The sequence below is a fragment of the Suncus etruscus genome, chromosome 15 (genome assembly GCF_024139225.1).
Source record: "Suncus etruscus isolate mSunEtr1 chromosome 15, mSunEtr1.pri.cur, whole genome shotgun sequence".
Taxonomy (NCBI): Eukaryota; Metazoa; Chordata; class Mammalia; order Eulipotyphla; family Soricidae; genus Suncus; species Suncus etruscus.
In genome coordinates this window covers 20,670,134-20,687,568 of record NC_064862.1, presented here as the reverse complement: position 1 = coordinate 20,687,568, position 17,435 = coordinate 20,670,134, and the positions used below count along the sequence as shown (strand labels likewise).

The following is a 17,435-nucleotide window of genomic DNA, read 5'->3' as shown; positions in this document are numbered from 1 at the left end:
TTGCCCTCTCTCTCCCTCTCTTAGAGGGGCTGGCTATAAGGCCCTTGGCCTCCCTCTTTGCCTTTTTCTCAATTAAACCCTGTTTTTAACCCTCTCTTGTTGGGGTTTTGCTTGGCCCTGACACCCCTTCCATGTCATTGAAATAGAATGATTTTCATTCTTTAATGGGGGGCCTTGTAAGGAAGCTCACAGAGGAAATGAGAAGAAGGGCAACTTCAGCAGAAGTACAATGAAGGGCATAATCCCTGCTCTAGAAATACCCGACCCAAAACTGGGGCTCCTCCCTGAACATTTGGCGCAAACTTATGTCAGGGTGTTTTTGAGATAAGGATGGTAAAGCCACGCACCTCCTTGATCAAGTTGGCCACATAGAGGGCAGTGAGTGGGGTCTGCTCAGCCACTTTCATTACCACCACATTTCCGGTCGCCAGAGCAGGGCCCAGTTTCCAAGCTTGCATCAGGAGCGGGAAATTCCACTGCAACAAACAGCTAGTCTCAAAACCCAAACCAAGAGCCACAGCAGGCAACAGAAAAGGTACCCCAGGGTTGGAGTGATAGCACAGCAGTAGGGTGTTTGCCTTGCACACAGCTGACCTAGGAGAGACTGGTGTTCGATCCCTGCATCCCATATGGTCCCCCGAATCAGCCAGGAGCAATTTCTGAGCACAGAGCCAAGGGTAACCCCTGAGCGCTGCTGGATATGGACCGAAAACCAAATATAAAAGGTACCCCAAGAGAAGCAACAGCACCAGATTCTTGAATCCCCCAAACTTTCCATCATGCCAATGTAGGCTGTTTTTGTGGAGGGCCCATAACTGGTGGAGTTAGGAGTTTACTCCTGGCTCTTTGTTCAGAGATTAGCCCTAATGGGACTTAGAAGATCCTATGTGGTGCCTGAAATCAATCATAATTGACCACATGGAAGGCAAGGCATGTGGAAGGCCACATGGAAGGTATTGTACACACATAAAACTACCCACTGTACTATCTGGGGCCCCCTATAGGCATAAGACTAGTAGACAGGGCAGGTGAAGACAGTGTGCCTCACATTTAGCAGAGATTTTTATGCATCAAGCTTAGCTCCCATTCATGGCTCCCTTCCACCCTACTCAGAGGCTGCATTCTACTCTTCTGGGCAAGGGAAAAGAAAGGAAGGAAGACAAAGCAGCAGCTTGCCCAGAGTGACAAGAGTTCACTGGAACTTGAACTTGAATCTCTGCACAGGCAGTTCAAAGGCTACCCCTGGAATCTCTCACTTCTGCCAGGAACCAGTTCCCCCGCCTTGACCTCGTCTCAGCACCAGACTGGATGTGGCCTGTCTGACTTACTCACCGGGATGATCTGTCCACACACGCCAACAGGCTCATGGCGAGTGTAGCTAAAGAAGTCACCATCAATGGGGATGGTTTTCCCATGGTACTTATCGGCCCAGCCAGCATAATACCTTAAAATAAAAAAGGGGTGGTGATAAACTGTCAGGTGCGGAAGATTCCCACGTGCTTTGCATGGGTAGCCCCAACTAGGATCCTGGCACCACATTGTCTCCCCAAGCAAGTGCTGCTGGGAACAGCTACCAAACATGGCTTGATATGGAGACTAAAAAAGTTCTAGACACTTGTAAGGTAGCACCCAACTATTAACCCAAAACAAAGGCATTCCCTATCTTCCTCTTTCTGTTAAATCTCCTTTGATTTTTTTTTTTTTGCGTCACACCTAGTGAGACTCAGGGGTTAGTGCTGGCTATGTGCTCAAAAATCATTCCAGGCTTGGGGGACCATATGGGTCTCTGGGGAATCAAACCACAGTCTGTCCTAGGTTAGCATGTGCAAAGAAAATGCCCTACCGCTTATGCCACAGCTCTGGCCCCTAAAGCTCCTTTGATATGTAAAAGCCCACCTGGGTCACTCTGCCCTGCCCCACACTGGTGGATTTTGTTCTGGGATAATTAAAGTCAGTTTTGACCTGGCTCTCGGAGATGACACCATGAGGGAGAAGCCACTTACCCCGTGACTCTCCTAGTTTTGGTTTATTAATCCTTTGCTGCTTCCCTGCTCCTTCAGACCTATCTGCCTATGGTAGGAGATACGGTATGTTGGGTGATCTTACAACTCGTAGATTTTATTTTACAGGCGCTGACCACCAAATTGCAGGCACCTACTACCAACTTACTCTTACTGGCAATCTGAGGCTGGTGACTGGCCTGGTCACTATAATTTTATGAGGATTCAGATTTATTCAACAGTGACTGCTGCTGGTCAGACTCAAAAGCAGCTAATCAGTGATTGAGTGTGGCAGTGGGACTCTGGGAGCTGACAGGAATTTGGTGTGGGACTTAAAGATTACAGCTGGAAGGAAGTTTGGGTCTGAGTTGCCGCCAGGTTCCGAAAGGCAGATGGATCTGAGCAGAGGCCAGAGGATGATGAAACAAGGTGGTGGGCTGGGCATAATCCAGATCCGGGCTCTTTTGAGGGTAGACCACAAAACTCTCACTGCACAGTGGCCATCTTGGGCTGAGTGAGATTTTTGTTTTGCTTTGGGGTTTGGGGGGGGCAAACAGAGCTGTTGAAGGGCTATTCCTGACTCTGTGTTCAAGAGTGACTCTTGGCAGTGTTCAGGGGACCCTATGAAATGTGAGAATCCAATGGTAGTTGGCTGCACTACAAGACCTTACCCACACTACTAACTCTCCAGCCCTTAGGCGGAGTTTCTTTTACCTGTAATAAAGGCCTCTGACAAAGCTCTTATTCCTCATCTTGTATTTCTTGGCAATAAAAATGCTTTTGATTGTGGTATGGCCACAAAATGGACACAGATATGGCCCCAAAACAAAAATACTGATGAGCAAGCTAAAACCAAATCTTGCAAGATATAAGAAATAAAAATAGGGGCTGGAGAGGTGGCGCTAGAGGTAAGGTGTCTGCCTTGCAAGTACTAGTGTTGGATGCACTGTGGTTCGATCCCCCGGCGTCCCATATGGTCCCCCCAAGCCAGGAGCAATTTCTGAGTGCATAATCAGGAGTAACCCCTGAGTGTCAAATGGGTGTGGCCCAAAAACCAAAAAAATAAAATAAAATAAAATAAAATAAAATAAAATAAAATAAAAATAGGGCCAGAGAGATAGCACAGTGGTGTTTGCCTTGCAAGCAATCATTCTAGGACGTAAGGTGGTTGGTTCGAATTCCGGCATCCCATATGGTCCCCCATGCCTGCCAGGAGCTATTTCTGAGCAGATAGCCAGGAGTAACCCCTGAGCACCGCCAGGTGTGGCCCAAAAACAAAAAACAAAAAAAAATGAAGGAAAAGAAATAAAAATATAACAGAGAGGGGCTGAAGCAATGGTGCAAGCAGTAGGGTGTTTGCCTTGCACACGCTAACCTATGACGGACCATGGTTCAATCCAATGGTGTCCCATATAGTCCCCAAGCCAGGAGCAATTTCTGAGCGCATAGCCAGGAGTAACCCCTGAGCATCACCAGGTGTAGCCCAAAACTCAAAAAAAAAAAAAAAAAAAAAAAAAAAAAAAAAAAAAAAAAAAAAAGAACAGAGAGAGATAGAATGGAGAATTACAAACAAAAAGAAGGGCTAGAGAGATAGTACAATAAATAGAACATAAGACGCTTGCCTTGCATGTGACCAACCTGGGTTCAATTCCCAATATCCTATATAGTCTCCCAAGGCTCACTGGGAATAATCCTTGAGTGCAGAGCCAGGAAAAAACACTGATCACCACTGGTTGTGCCCCCTATCCCCATAAAAAAACAATCAACAAGGGGCCGGAGCAATAGTACAGTGGGTAGGGTGTTGGCCTTGCATGCAGTTAACCTGGGTTCGATCCCCGGCATCCCATATGGTTCCCTGAGCCCGCCAGGCGTAGAGCAGAGATAGGCATAACCCCTGAGTACCACCAGTTGTGACCCCAAAACCAAAATAAATAATAAAAAGAATAAAAAAAAAAAAAGAATCAAGAAAACCAAAAGTTATTTCTCTGAAAACAGTCGCAGAATCAACAAACCATTAGTTTGACTAAGAAGAAAAAAAGATGACAGAATAGAAATTGAAGTGGAGGGCCTGGAGAGATAGCACAGCGGCGTTTGCCTTGCAAGCAGCTGATCCAGGACCAAAGGTGGTTGGTTCGAATCCCAGTGTCCCATATGGTCCCCCGTGCCTGCCAGGAGCTATTTCTGAGCAGACAGCCAAGAGTGACCCCTGAGCACTGCCGGGTGTGTCCCAAAAACCAAAAAAAAAAAAAAAAAGAAATTGAAGTGGAGAGATTATGAATGATATAAGAGGGATTAAAAGGGACAACAGTAGAAAAGAGCGCACCTGACACATTATATAACCTAGATTCTGACTTCTAGGTAAATGATTAAAAGATTTAAGAAGAATTAAGTTGATGGCTAAATTGCAGTTGTGATATTAAGGGATCATTTCTGCCAGACAGAATCTAAACAGCAGACAAATTTCTCCACCTCCTGCAAATAAATTCCACATGGTTCTATTTCTGCCCCTCCTGTTGCTCCCAGCCCTTCAGGAACAAAAGTATCATACCGGAGGCATTTGAGGACCATGTCCAGATCCACCAGGTAAGAAATGACATAAGGTTTGCCATTGTCAAGTGTCTCCAAGGCCTAAGAAAAGAGAAGATCAGCACAGATTTATCAGTGACAGAATGACCCACAACACTGGGGTGGTTTGCAGTTTGTGGGTTCAGCCTGAATTGTCAAGGGCCACCAAAATTCATGGCATTTCAGAGCCCACTGTTCCTCCCTCTTCAAAATAGAAGAGCAACCATGCACCCACTTCTCATTCAGTCATTTCCCAGGATTTTTGAGAGGCTAAAATGGGAAGGCAATGTCAGAGGTACCTGGGCAAAGAGGAGGGGCATCCAGGAAACAGAGCACCTTCCTCCCCCAAACCTGAACTGTGTGCCAGACCAGCATGGATTGGAAGACAGATACAGGTTGAAGGAAATCAGGTTTGATTCGAAGGATACAGGATACTACAGACAGATTCAAGAATTCTTGAGTGATCTGATCTGCCATCTAGAAAGTTTACTCTAGTTGCTCTCTCCAAAAAGACTGAGGTTATGGAAAAGGGTTCCCTCCTAGCTTCCTGGCCTCTGGCAGTCAGGAAGAAGATACCTCATAGCACAGGGAGGGGCCAGAGGGAGATGTCCCTTCCCTAGGAAGGCTCTTCTTGCTTCTCCCATCAGCCTCCTTTCTTAGCCCAAACTATAGAACCAAGGAGAAGCCATGTTGGCTGGTGTAAGCAAATTCCTTGTAGGGGAGTGGCTCAGTCCTTTCTGACAGTTCCTTGTGAGCAGTGTGTGATGCTCCAACCCATTGGCTAGGAGGACAAAGAAGGGAGGACTCACGGCCAGGTAGGTCCGGTCCCTCTCGATCAGATCAGCCAGGCGGTAGAGTAGGCGGCCCCTGGCAGAGGCATCCATGCGGCGCCAGGGTGAGCCCAGCTGGAAGGCAGCCCGGGCAGCCTTCACTGCCTTGTCCACATCTGCCTGGAAGACACACACCGAGGAGTCCGCTCAGTTCAGTCTTGTTCAGCAGCAAGTGATCCTGAGACCACCCACCCCCCCAGTGGCACAGCACACTTGGGGGGCTTTCATGCCTGCTGGAAATGGGCCCCTCCAAGTCCTGCCTGACCAGGTTGGGAATTGAACAACAGTGCACTTTGTAAGGAGCTCCACTACGGACTGGGGAGCAGAACAGTTTCCATTTCTGCATTTTCATTTCAAAATCTGCCCCAAGAGAGAAGAACCTGAGGTCAGCACCTATAAATCTGACGGCTTCTGGGGCTGGAGCCATAGCACAGTAGGGGAAGGTATTTGCCTTGCTCGTGGCTGACCCAGGTTCAAATCCCGGCATCATAGGGCCGGGGAGAAAGCACAGCAGTAGAGCGTTTGCCTTGCATGCAGCTAATCCAGGACAGACGGTGGTTCAAATCTCGGCATCCCATAGGGTCCCCGAGCTTGCCATCAGCAATTTCTGAGCACAGAGTCAGAAGTAACCCCTGAGTGCCACCAGGTATGACCACCCCCCCCCAAAAAAAAAAAAAAGACAAAAGAAATCCTGGCATCCCATAGGGTCCCCAGAGCACCGCCAGGAATGATTCCTGAGCACAAAGCCAGGAATAGAAGATTCTGACCAGTTTCTCCTCTTTTTGGAACAGTCTCGGGGAGCTAACATTCCCAACATGTGCAGGTTTAACCAGCTCCCTTTGGTGTGGGGAAGTAGAAAAAAATCAACACACCAAGAAGTTATGTGCAGGAGGTTGGATCTGATTAATTTTAAGTGCATTTACCATCTGACTATGGTACTTCCTTTGCTTGTGTTTTGTTTTTGTGTTGGGACCAACCCTAGTGGTGCCGGGGGTGGGAGGACACACCATATAGGATGCTGGGGATCCAACCAGGATCAGATGCATGTAAGATAAGTGTCTTACCCACTGTACTATCTCTTCGGCCCTGACTGTGATATTTCTTTGCTACATCAGAAGTATTCATAGATAAGTAAGGCTTTCTACAATCGAGGGTCTGGGACCAGGGAACTCAATCAAGGGACTAAAGGGCTTTACTTATTTATTTATTTTTTTTGCAATCTTTTTTTTTTTTTTTTTGTGACTGAAGTTCATTTACATAGAATTATTTATGATACATAGTGACAATGAATGAAGGGCATTCCCACCACCAATGTTATCCTCCCTCCACTCGTTCCCAGCATGTCTCCCACATCTCACTCCTTTACCCCCCCCCCCAAAGGACTTTACTTATTAAAAAAAAAAAACATTTAAGTATTTTTGAGCAGAAAGTTAGGAGAGGAAGAAAAAATATTATACTGGCTCTAACTTCTAAAAACTATTACCACTATTCCTTCATTATAACAAATATGTAAAACTCAAACAAAAGGGGCCAGAGCAATAGTGCAGTGGTAGGGCATTTGCCTTGTGTGTGCTAGCCTAGGATGGACTGTGGTATATGGTCCCCCATGCCAGGAGCAATTTCTGAGCACATAGCCAGGAGTAACCCCTGAGTGTCACCGGGTGTGACGCCAAAAGCAAAAAAAAAAAGTAGCACATGAGACTACCCCTTTGTGCCCTGCCCAGCTCTGTATCCCCAAGTAAGCAGCTCTCACCTTGTCCCCCTCGGCGACCTGACAGATAACTTCCCCCGTGGACGGGTTGACGGTGGGGAATGTCTTCTTGCTGACGGCATCATGCCACTCATTGTTGATGAAGATCTGTGAGGAAAAGGAACAGAACAGAGTGCTCAGGACCAGCTCTCAGGGTGATGCTGATTCGCAAGGCAAGAGAAGAGACAGGAGAGACAGTACAGCGAGGAAGGGGCTTACTTCGAATGCAGCCACCAGGATTCAATCCCCAACAACCCAAACCCCACCAGGAGAGATCCCTGAGCACTGCCCGGTGTGGCTTCCAACACATCAAACAAACTAAAATATCTAAATTTTATTTTAATTTTTTGGTTCTTGGGCTACACCCAGCAGTATGCAGGGGTTACACCTAGCTGTGCACTCAGAAATCGCTCCTGGCAGACTCGGGGGACCATATGGGATTCCGGGGATAGAACCCGGATTTGTCCCAGGTTGGCCGCGTGCAAAGTGAACGCCCTACCACTGTGCTATCACTCTTCCCCCTAAAAGATTGACATTTTAGAAGTCACATGAGATGAGAGAGCAACAGGACAGTGGAGAAGGCATTTGCCTTGCACACAGTTGATCCCGGATAGATCCCTGGCACCCCATATGGTTCCCCTGAGCCCGCCAGGTGTAATTCCTGAGTGGAGAGCCAGGAGGAACTGAGCATTTCTTATGGTCTAAAACCAACCAAATAAACAAAAAAGGGTTAAATCTCTTGGTCAAGATCACCGAGCAGTGAGGGTGCAGCCAGGATTTGAACCCTATCTTTGTGCTCTCTGCCCATTTCTTGCTCCAATCCAGCTCCAGTTAGGGGCCCAGGCTCCAGGCAGAGCAACACTTGACCCCCTGTGTTACATCCCATCTAAGGAAAGCTCGCACCAGACGTGGTCTTTTCCTTCCCTGGTGCAGGGCTTTCCTCTTCTAAAAGAATTATTTGCCAAAAGGCCCGCTTAGCGAAGTCAATCATTTGACCTTTTGCTTGGATCATTGGCGATAATTCCAACATGGCTGTAACATTACATCCTTCTCTATTTGGCCACTATAGAAATCCAGCCTCAGCTCTCCTACAGACAAAGAAATGTCAGTACCAAAGCCCACCAAAAGTCTCCTGCTGAGCTCTTTCCTGATCTCTCTCTCTCCCCCCATTTCCTTATAGGTATCTGGTTTCTCTTTACCTGTCTCTTCATATGCTAATTCAAGCTCTGATCTCATTGGTTCATCCCCTTTTCTTTTCTCCCTGGCTACGCCCCAAAAATCCGTCTATATAAGTCCCGATTCAAGAAATAAACTCTCTGGCCTCTCCCTCGCCACTTGTTTTCACCATGTAATTCTGTGTGGTTTCATTTATTTCATATTTCATAATTCATATTTCATATTCGTCCGCTCGTGCATCCGCTTGATTCCCAGTGGAAAAATAAACCCACTAAGGTTTACTTCAGGGACTTTTATCTAATTATGGTGAACCTGCCCTCTCTGTACTTTGACTTTTGTTTGTATTTTTCTTCTAGGTGCAAAAACAAGTGCCAACCATCCGTTAGGATAAACTTACCTTTTCCTCTTTTCAGAGGGCAGAAAGAATATAATAGGAGTGCACATAAATTGTGATTAATATTACATGGTCAGGGTATTAATATTAATATTAATATTACATGGTCAGAGCCTGATTGCTCCTGTCTGATTCAAAAAGCAAAAACAGGTGCCGGAGAGATAGCATGAGGTAAAGCGTTTGCCTTGTATGCAGAAGGTTGGTGGTTCGAATCCCGGCATCCCATATGGTTCCCTGAACCTGCCAGAAGTGATTTCTGAGCATAGAGCCAGGAGTAACCCCTGAGCGCTGCCAGGTGTGAACCCCAAAACCAAATAAAGAAAGAAAGGAAGGAAGGAAGGAAGGAAGGAAGGAAGGAAGGAAGGAAGGAAGGAAGGAAGGAAGGAAGGAAGGAAGGAAGGGAAAGGAAAGGAAAGGAAAGGAAAGGAAAGGAAAGGAAAGGAAAGGAAAGGAAAGGAAAGGAAAGGAAAGGAAAGGAAAGGAAAGGAAAGGAAAGGAAAGGAAAGGAAAGGAAAGCAAAAACAACCACTAAAATAAAACTGAATAAAATAAGGCTGGAGCGATAATACAGCGGTAGGGCATTTGCCTTGCACGCAGCTGACTTGGGACAGATCAGGTTTTGATTCCTTGCATCCCATAACCCATATCCCATCCCTTATCCCCTGAGCCTGTCAAGAGTGATTTCTGAGCGAAGAGCCAGGAGTAACCCTTGAGTGTAGCCAGGTGGGGCCCCAAAACAAAACAAACAAACAAACAAACCTCTAAACCAACTTCTAAATGAGACAGAGCTAAGTTCGGACCCTGACATTGCTTGTCTTTGGGTGTTCGCAGGTTCCTGGGCCAGACTAAAGTGAGGATGGAAGCAATTGGGAATCCAAGTTCCCATGTTGAGACTGGCTCAATGTGGAGGCTACAGGTCCAGTCAACTCTGCATCCTAGAGCTTTCAGGTTAAATGTTTGGTGGACCAGAGGCCAGCCTGGGCTGCAGGACCTCCTTCTATTGCTCCTGCACATCCACAATAAATCTATTTGTCCTGACAAGGTTCTTTATTTTGGGGGGATCATACCTTGTGGCACACAGGGGGCTACACCTGGCTCTGCACTCAAATCACTCCTCACGAACTTAGAGACCATATGGGATGCCAGGGATCAAACCCGGGTCTGTCCTGGGTCAGCTGTGTTCAAGGCAAACGCTCTACCACTGTGCTATCACTCCAATATACATTTGGAAGGTGGTTAGGCCATACCCCACCACGCTCAGGGATTACTCCTGGCTCTGCACTCAGAAGTTGCTCCTGGCAGACTAGGGAACCATATGGGATGCTGGGAACCAAACCCGGGTCCATCCTGGGTCAGCCACATGTAAAGCAAATGCCTTGGCACTGTGCTATCTCTAGTCCCCAAAAGTGGTATTTTATTATTTTTTAATTTTATTTTTGTTTTGGGGCCACACCCAGCCACGCTTAGGGGTTACTCCTGCCTCTATGCTCAAAAGTCGCTCCTGGCAGGCTTGGGGGACCATATGGGATGCCGAGATTAGAACCATCTTCGGACTTGGGACATTGGTGATGGGAATGTTGCACTGGTGATGGGTGGTGTTCTTTACATGACTGAAACCCAAACACAATCATGTATGTAATTAAGGTGTTTAAATAAATTTAAAAAAATGTTAAAAGAAAAATAAATAAATAAATAAATAAATAAATAAATAAATAAATAAAAAAAGAAGAAGCCAAAAGGAGGTGAGTGGGGCTTGATTCTAAGTTAGGGTCTTCAAGGAGTCAAGGTATGGAAAGGATATGGATTTTGTACTGTACTGATCTGAATGATCATTGATACTTTATACCACAGAATTGTCACACTCTGTTTTTAAGTAATAGTGGCACAATTAAAAAAGGATCACACTAGACTGCAGATACAGTACAGGGGTCAAAGACTGGTTTGCTTGAGGTGAAGCCTGGTTTGATTCCATAGTACTGCAATTTTGGTGGGGGGGTGTTGGGAGCCTCATATGGAAGTGCTCAGGGTTTTCTCCTAGTTTCAGGAGAGTCCAGTGATTCCAGGAATCACTCCTGGTGGTGCTTAGGGGACCATATGTGATATTGGGGATTAAACCTGGTTTGGTCGTGTTCAAGGCAGCATCTTTATCCTCTGTGCTATCTCTCTAACACATCATGCTAATATGCTTTGTATTATTGTGTCATTGATCTCTCTCATTAATTTGAGTACCTTTTCTTTGTTTTTTTTTTTTGTTTTCTGATAAATTATATCATTATTCTCTGTAAAAAATAATAAAATAGTAATAAATTAAAAAAAAAAAAGAACCATCTTCGGTCCTGAATCAGCTGCGTGCAAGGCAAACGCCCTACCGTGGTGCTATCTAAAATACCATTTTTTTTTTTTTTTGGTTTTTGGGCCACACCTTGTGACGCTCAGGGGTTACTCCTGGCTATGCGCTCAGAAGTTGCTCCTGGCTTCTTGGGGGGCCATATGGGACGCCGGGGGATCGAACCGCGGTCCGTCCTAGGCTAGCGCAGGCAAGGCAGGCACCTTACCTCCAGCGCCACCGCCCGGCCCCCTAAAATACCTATTTTTAAAGGGTTGTTATGATGGTAAGTTCAGGGGTTACTCTTGGCTCTGCTCTCTGAAATCACTCCAGGCAGCTGGAGGACCATATGGGAATGCCCAGATCAAACCTGAGTCTGCGGCATGCAAGGCAAATGCCCTATTTGCAGTGCTATCATTCTGGCCATTCCAGACAAGGTTCTAACTGCTACAGGCAGAAATTGGGAAGCCTCAGCAGAATGGGGGGGGGAAGCCAGGCTAAAATCCTACTCACTCACCACTTCCTCCTTTCACAGGGCCAAGGGGCCTGACCTCAGGGAAGTTCTCTCCCAGGTATTTGTTAGTCTTGAAAGCCCTCAATTTGCTGAATCACTCTGGGTTGCAGAATTTTCAACAATTCCTCCCCTTTTTTAATTGGCAAGAAAAGATAAGCTGATCTGCAGAAGGGAGGGAAGGAGCCTTCAGCAGGCCCAGAGGTCCATTTCCCTTCACCTCTTTCAGTCTCCCTAGGGGGGCTGGAAGCCTAGTTCTCACTCCAGACTTGGAAGAAATTTCTTTTTTGAGTAAGAATAGTTGCAGTGTTTTCTAAAACCAACACTAGCACAGACATTGGGCCAAATATTTCAATAACTCCTGGCCTGAAATCCAAAGCCTGACTTACACAACATGCTTAACTTGGCCACCCCACAGTGGGTGCGTGGAGGGGGGGGGGGGCATCTTTATAGCTCATATTTCCTTATCAAGAGCCAACCTGTGGACTAGTCAATGCAAAACCCACATAGCTTTTGCATGGAAACATTCTTTCCATTTGCACGTTTTTTGTGTTTTTTTTTTGTTTGTTTTGTTTTGTTTTCTTTTGTTTTGGGGCCATACTGGGGTTACTCCTGGCTCTGCACTCCAAAATTGCTCCTGGCAGGCTCGGTGGGATCCATATGAGATGCCAGGGATCGAACCTGGATTGGTCTCAGGTTGGCCGCTTGCAAGGCACTCGTTCTACCGCTGTTATCGCTCCAGTCCCAACATTCATCCTTTACCCCACATTTCCCATCACCAATGTCCCCTGTTGCTCACCTGTGTCTCCTCTGACATTTTTCTTCTCTGTCTTTCTCCCTTCCTCTTTCCCTACCTCTTAGGCACTCTAGTTTATAATCTTGTTACTGAAGGGTGTATCATTCATAGCACTTTACCTCCTTTCAGCACCCAGTTCTTGTCCAAAGTGATTATTTTCAAATTTCACCGTATGGTTTTATTTGTTTGTTTATTTTGGGGCCACACCTGGTGGTACACTGGCTTTATGAACAGGAATCACTCCTAGCAGGCTCTGGGAATCACACAGGATGCCAGAAACTGAACCTGGGTCAGCTGTGTGCAAGGGAAACGCCCTATTCACTATACTATCACTCCAGCCTTATCACCATATGTTCTAACTAAGGGCCCAGGCCTGAGTGCCGTGGCTGGACAGCCCTGGCTGGACATACAGTCTTGGGGAAGAGAGATGCAGAAGGACCAGGAGCAGGGAAGAGACCTGGTAGCTGTGGGGGTCCTAACAGCTACAGAGTGAAGGTCAGGGAGAGTTCTGGGGGTGGGAGGCTCTGGATTCCATTCCTCCTCTGTGCTGAGTGCCATGCTCAGGTTCTGGGGGAAAACAACATTCAGGGGTGCCTCTCCCAAGGAGCAAGGACTTCCTACTTCATAGCTTGCTTTCCTCAGTCATAGTTTATCTTGGCCACTGTTCTGAGTGATATTGAGGCCGCAGAGTCCAGTAGATAAGGAGTTTACTTCCCACACAGCCAACCCTGGTTCATGGTCCCCAGGACCTTTAAGGAATGATCCCTGAGCACAGAGCAGGAGTAAATCCTAAACCTGTTGGGTGTGGCTCTAAAACAAACACAAAAACTATTCCAAGACAAGTGACCATGTTTTCCAACACCTAGAAAGAAACAAGTATGTACAATTCCTAACAGCTGCTGTGGCAAGGAGCCTCTGATGTCTGCCAACTTGAGGCCCAGTGCCACATACAATTGAGAATTGCTGGGGCCAGAGCGATAGCACAGCGGGTAGAGCATTTGCCTTGCACACAACCAACCTGGGTTTGATTCCTGGCATCGCATTATGATCCCCCGAGCATTCCTGGAGAAATTTCTGAGTACAGAGCCAGAAATGACCTGTAAGCACCTCAAAGATTTTGGTGACCCAAAAACAAAAACAAAAACAAAAATAGGGTTAGAGTGGTGGTGCAGCAGTAGGGTGTTTGCCTTGCACATGGCTGACCTAGGACAGATCTTGATTCGATCCCTCATTGTCCCATATGATCCCCCAAGCCAGGAGCGATTTCTTGAGCGCAGAGCCAGGAGTAACTCCTGAGCGTCACTGGGTGTGGCCCTAAAACCAAAAAATAATATTGCTGGGGCCCGAAGACAAGACAGTGAGTGGTTAGGCAGCAAGCCTGCATGCACCTGACCTATGTTTGATTCCTGGATCACATGGTCCCCCCAAACACCACTGGGTGTAGCCCTGGCCTCCCTACCCAGCACCATCACAGTAGCCTTAGTAAACCCTGGCATTTCAGGGTTCATAGCAACTAAACCAATGGCTCCTACATTAAACCACCAGCCCCGGTAGCCAAGAATCACCCCTGAGCAGCTCCTAGAGGCTGCCACCCCCCTATAAAAACTGGAGTTTTACTTACTGGGGCCTGGAAGTTTGCTCAAGTGAGAGAGCACAAGCTTCATCTATGCAAGGCCAAGTTCAATCTCTGGCCCCCCAGGTCCCCAGAGCACCACCCCCTGGCACTGTTTACCCCAAACACCAGATGGCCCCTATTTGAAGGGCAGAATTAGAATCGTTACATCAGCAGAAAGCATGTCAAGCAGCCTCAGTTATCCTGTTTTCCAGGCCCAGCAGATTATAAACTGCAAACGGAAACTGAGGGAAAGGATGGGAGCCAACTTAGAAGCTGGGGCACAGTAAACAGAACTGTGAGCAAGACAGGAGAAGCTTCACCAGGGCAAGGACAAAGCAATATCCCAGTCAGTGCCAACTCTGCCCCAGGGCAACGGACTTGCAAAAAAATCTCCCCCAAGGTCTCCAATGAGAAGGGGCCAAAGTAATAGTATAGTGGGTAGAGGGCTTGCCTTGCATGCGAGTTGGATCCGGGACACCACATATGGTCACTTTAGACCCACCAGGAGTGACCCCAGAGTACAGAGCCAGCAATAAGTGATGAACACCACTGGAAGGGGTTCCCTGGCAAATAAAAAAAACAAAGTCTCGGGCCCGGAGAGATAGCACAGCGGTGTTTGCCTTGCAAGCAGCCGATCCAGGACCAAAGGTGGTTGGTTCAAATCCCGGCGTCCCATATGGTCCCCTGTGCCTGCCAGGAGCTATTTCTGAGCAGACAGCCAGGAGTATCCCCTGAGCACCGCCGGGTGTGGCCCAAAAACCAAAAAACCAAAAAAAAAAAAAAAAAAAACAAAGTCTCCAAGCAGAGGCTAAAAGACATTCTGTAGATTTACAGAATCATTCAAGGAAGATTTTTTTAGTTCAAGTTTTGAAACACAGAAGAATGGTGTATGTATATGTGTGTGTGTGTGTGTGTGTGTGTGTGTGTGTGTGTGTGTGTTGGTGTGTTATGCCCCTAGTATGTTGTTTTCCCAAAGGGTAAGTGAGCAAGTGATTCGAGGATTCCAACAGGACCAGTATCTGTGCCAGCCAATGCGAGATCCGCAGAGAAAATGTTCTGAAGATACACAAATGCTACACAGATTCCTCCATACCATCATCTTGAAACTGCAGGCAAGTTTAGGGTTCAGGGCTATCTCTTCCCCAGACTGGCCAGAGACTCTGATCTCTGACCCCTGTGCCCCAGGCTTTCCATCTTGCATTCCTCGATCTTCACCACCCCAGGGTAAGTGTGACTGTGTCGCCTGGACCATGGAGAATTTCCCAGGCAGGCACTTCACTTCCATCTGTTGATATGCCCAGTGACTAAGAGCCTGGCAGTCCTTGCCTACTGTCAGCTTCCCTTGGCCAAATGTCAGCATTCATTCCCTGCCTTCACACTAACTCCCAAATTCTTGGCAAAATAGAATGGCCCTTCTCTGTGGAATTACTGGGTTCCAATTCCTTGCTGCAGAGGACAAAATTGTAAACATATTTTCTACACCAGCCATTCATGCCTTCCATAAATATTTACAGACTGGCCATTATATTCCAATCTTGGTACTGGGAATACTGATGTAAATACAAAATCCAGCTCCTCCCTCTGAAGTCAAATATTTGATTTAACTCTCTATTAAATAAATATTAAATAGTTACACCCCTCATAGACCTTAGGGCTGGGCTTTAGGCAACACAGAGTGGCTAAGAGCGAGCTAAGTTTGAATTCTGGTTTCCAAGTGCACTCAACAAGCTAACTTGACCTGCCTCAGGCTTGGTTTCCTTCTTGGGACCAGGAGGCAATACTAATCGTTGGCTCAGTGAGCTGTTGATAAAATAAAATGTGAAAATGCTAGTATGAATCCACAAGTACTTAATAATTGTGATTAGGGAACAAACACACAGACATACATCATGTCTCAACTTGCTCAAATTACCACATTCTTATAGCCCCATCAGTTGTAAGGCAGCAAGTTTTCACACTCTGGAAAAGGCAGGAGAGCAAACATTGTATTCCCTCGAGTTGTGAGCAGCAGAAGTAACCAAGATGAGGCCAGGATTCTCAGATTCTTGGTTACCTCAATTTATTACCCCTACAAAGGATTTTAAAAATCCTGTTGTCCCATATGGTCCCCCGTGCCTGCCAGGAGCTATTTCTGAGCAGACAGCCAAGAGTAACCCCTGAGCAACGCCGGGTGTGGCCCAAAAACAAAAACAAAAACAAAAACAAAAAATTCCTGGTGTGTGTGTGTGCGCGCGCGCTCTCGTGCATGCGTGTGTGTGTGTGTGTGTGTGTGTGTGTGTGTGTGTGTGTGTGTGTGTGTGTGTGTATGTTTGGTTTAGGTTTGGGCCACACCTGGTAGTACTCAGGAATTACTTCCTGGCTCTGTGTGCTCAGAAATCTCTTCTGACAGGTTTGAGGGACCATATGGGTTGCTGGGGATTAAACCCCCATAGGGATCGAACCCAGGTCAGCATACAGGGACACCTCATCAGATCCCTAGTACTTCAATCTACTTCTCCTGCCTTGAAAAAGGAGAAAATAGGGCCCGGAGAGATAGCACAGTGGCGTTTGCCTTGCAAGCAGCCGATCCAGGACCAAAGGGGGTTGGTTCGAATCCCGGTGTCCCATATGGTCCCCCGTGCCTGCCAGGAGCTATTTCTGAGCAGACAGCCAGGAGTAAACTCTGAGCATCGCAGGGTGTGGCCCAAAAACAAACAAACAAACAAACAAACAAAAAGAAAAGAAAAAGGAGAAAGTAGGCGGGAGAAGCCCCAGCAGAATTGAAGCTGCTTCTTTGTGGTTTTTTTTTTTTTTTTGGTTTTGTTTTTTGGGCCACACCCGGCGTTGCTCAGGGTTTACTCCTGGCTGTCAGCTCAGAAATAGCTCCTGGCAGGCACGGGGACCAAACCAACCACCTTTGGTCCTGGATCGACTGCTTGCAAGGCAAACGCCGCTGTGCTATCTCTCCGGGCCCTTGTATTTTTTTTTATAATTATCTTTACTTAAACACCGTGATTACAAATATGATTATAGTTGTATGATTATAGTCATGTAAAGAGAAGCTGCTTCTTTTTTTTTTTTTTTGGTTTTTGGGCCACACCCGCCAGTGTTCAGGGGCTACTCCTGGCTGTCTGCTCAGAAATAGCTCCAGGCAGGCACAGGGGACCATATGGGACACCGGGATTCGAACCAACCACCTTTGGTCCTGGATCGGCTGCTTGCAAGGCAAACACCACTGTGCTATCTCTCCGGGCCCAGAAGCTGCTTCTTTGAATTTGCAATTCAATATGATCTTTCACCACAGGACTTAACTGGTAAAAAGAGGATTTACACCTCTGTCTTTAGATTTACCATCTAATGCTTGTCTCAGCTATTTTACCCCTTACCAGAAAGCCACCAGAAGTACCCTCCAGACATGCAAAAGTAAACAAAAGCCAAACTGGCCAGGATGTAGCTTAGCAGCAGAGCACTGGTCCTGCATGTAAAAAGACCT

The 17,435-nt window shown here is 46.8% G+C and overlaps 1 protein-coding gene and 1 pseudogene across 1 annotated transcript in view; one reads left to right on the top strand and one right to left on the bottom strand.

Moving 5' to 3' along the window:
• ALDH2 (aldehyde dehydrogenase 2 family member) overlaps positions 1-17,435 on the bottom strand; it is a 35,967-nt gene that overhangs the window by 11,158 nt on the left and 7,374 nt on the right. The window contains exons 2-6 of the mRNA XM_049789345.1: positions 7,149-7,253; positions 5,375-5,515; positions 4,549-4,628; positions 1,333-1,444; positions 348-476 (exon numbers count right to left, since the gene is read on the bottom strand). Coding sequence (XP_049645302.1) covers positions 348-476; positions 1,333-1,444; positions 4,549-4,628; positions 5,375-5,515; positions 7,149-7,253 — 567 coding nt within the window. The remainder of the gene's footprint in view (positions 1-347; positions 477-1,332; positions 1,445-4,548; positions 4,629-5,374; positions 5,516-7,148; positions 7,254-17,435) is intronic.
• Positions 8,697-8,848, top strand: LOC126031875 (uncharacterized; annotated as a pseudogene).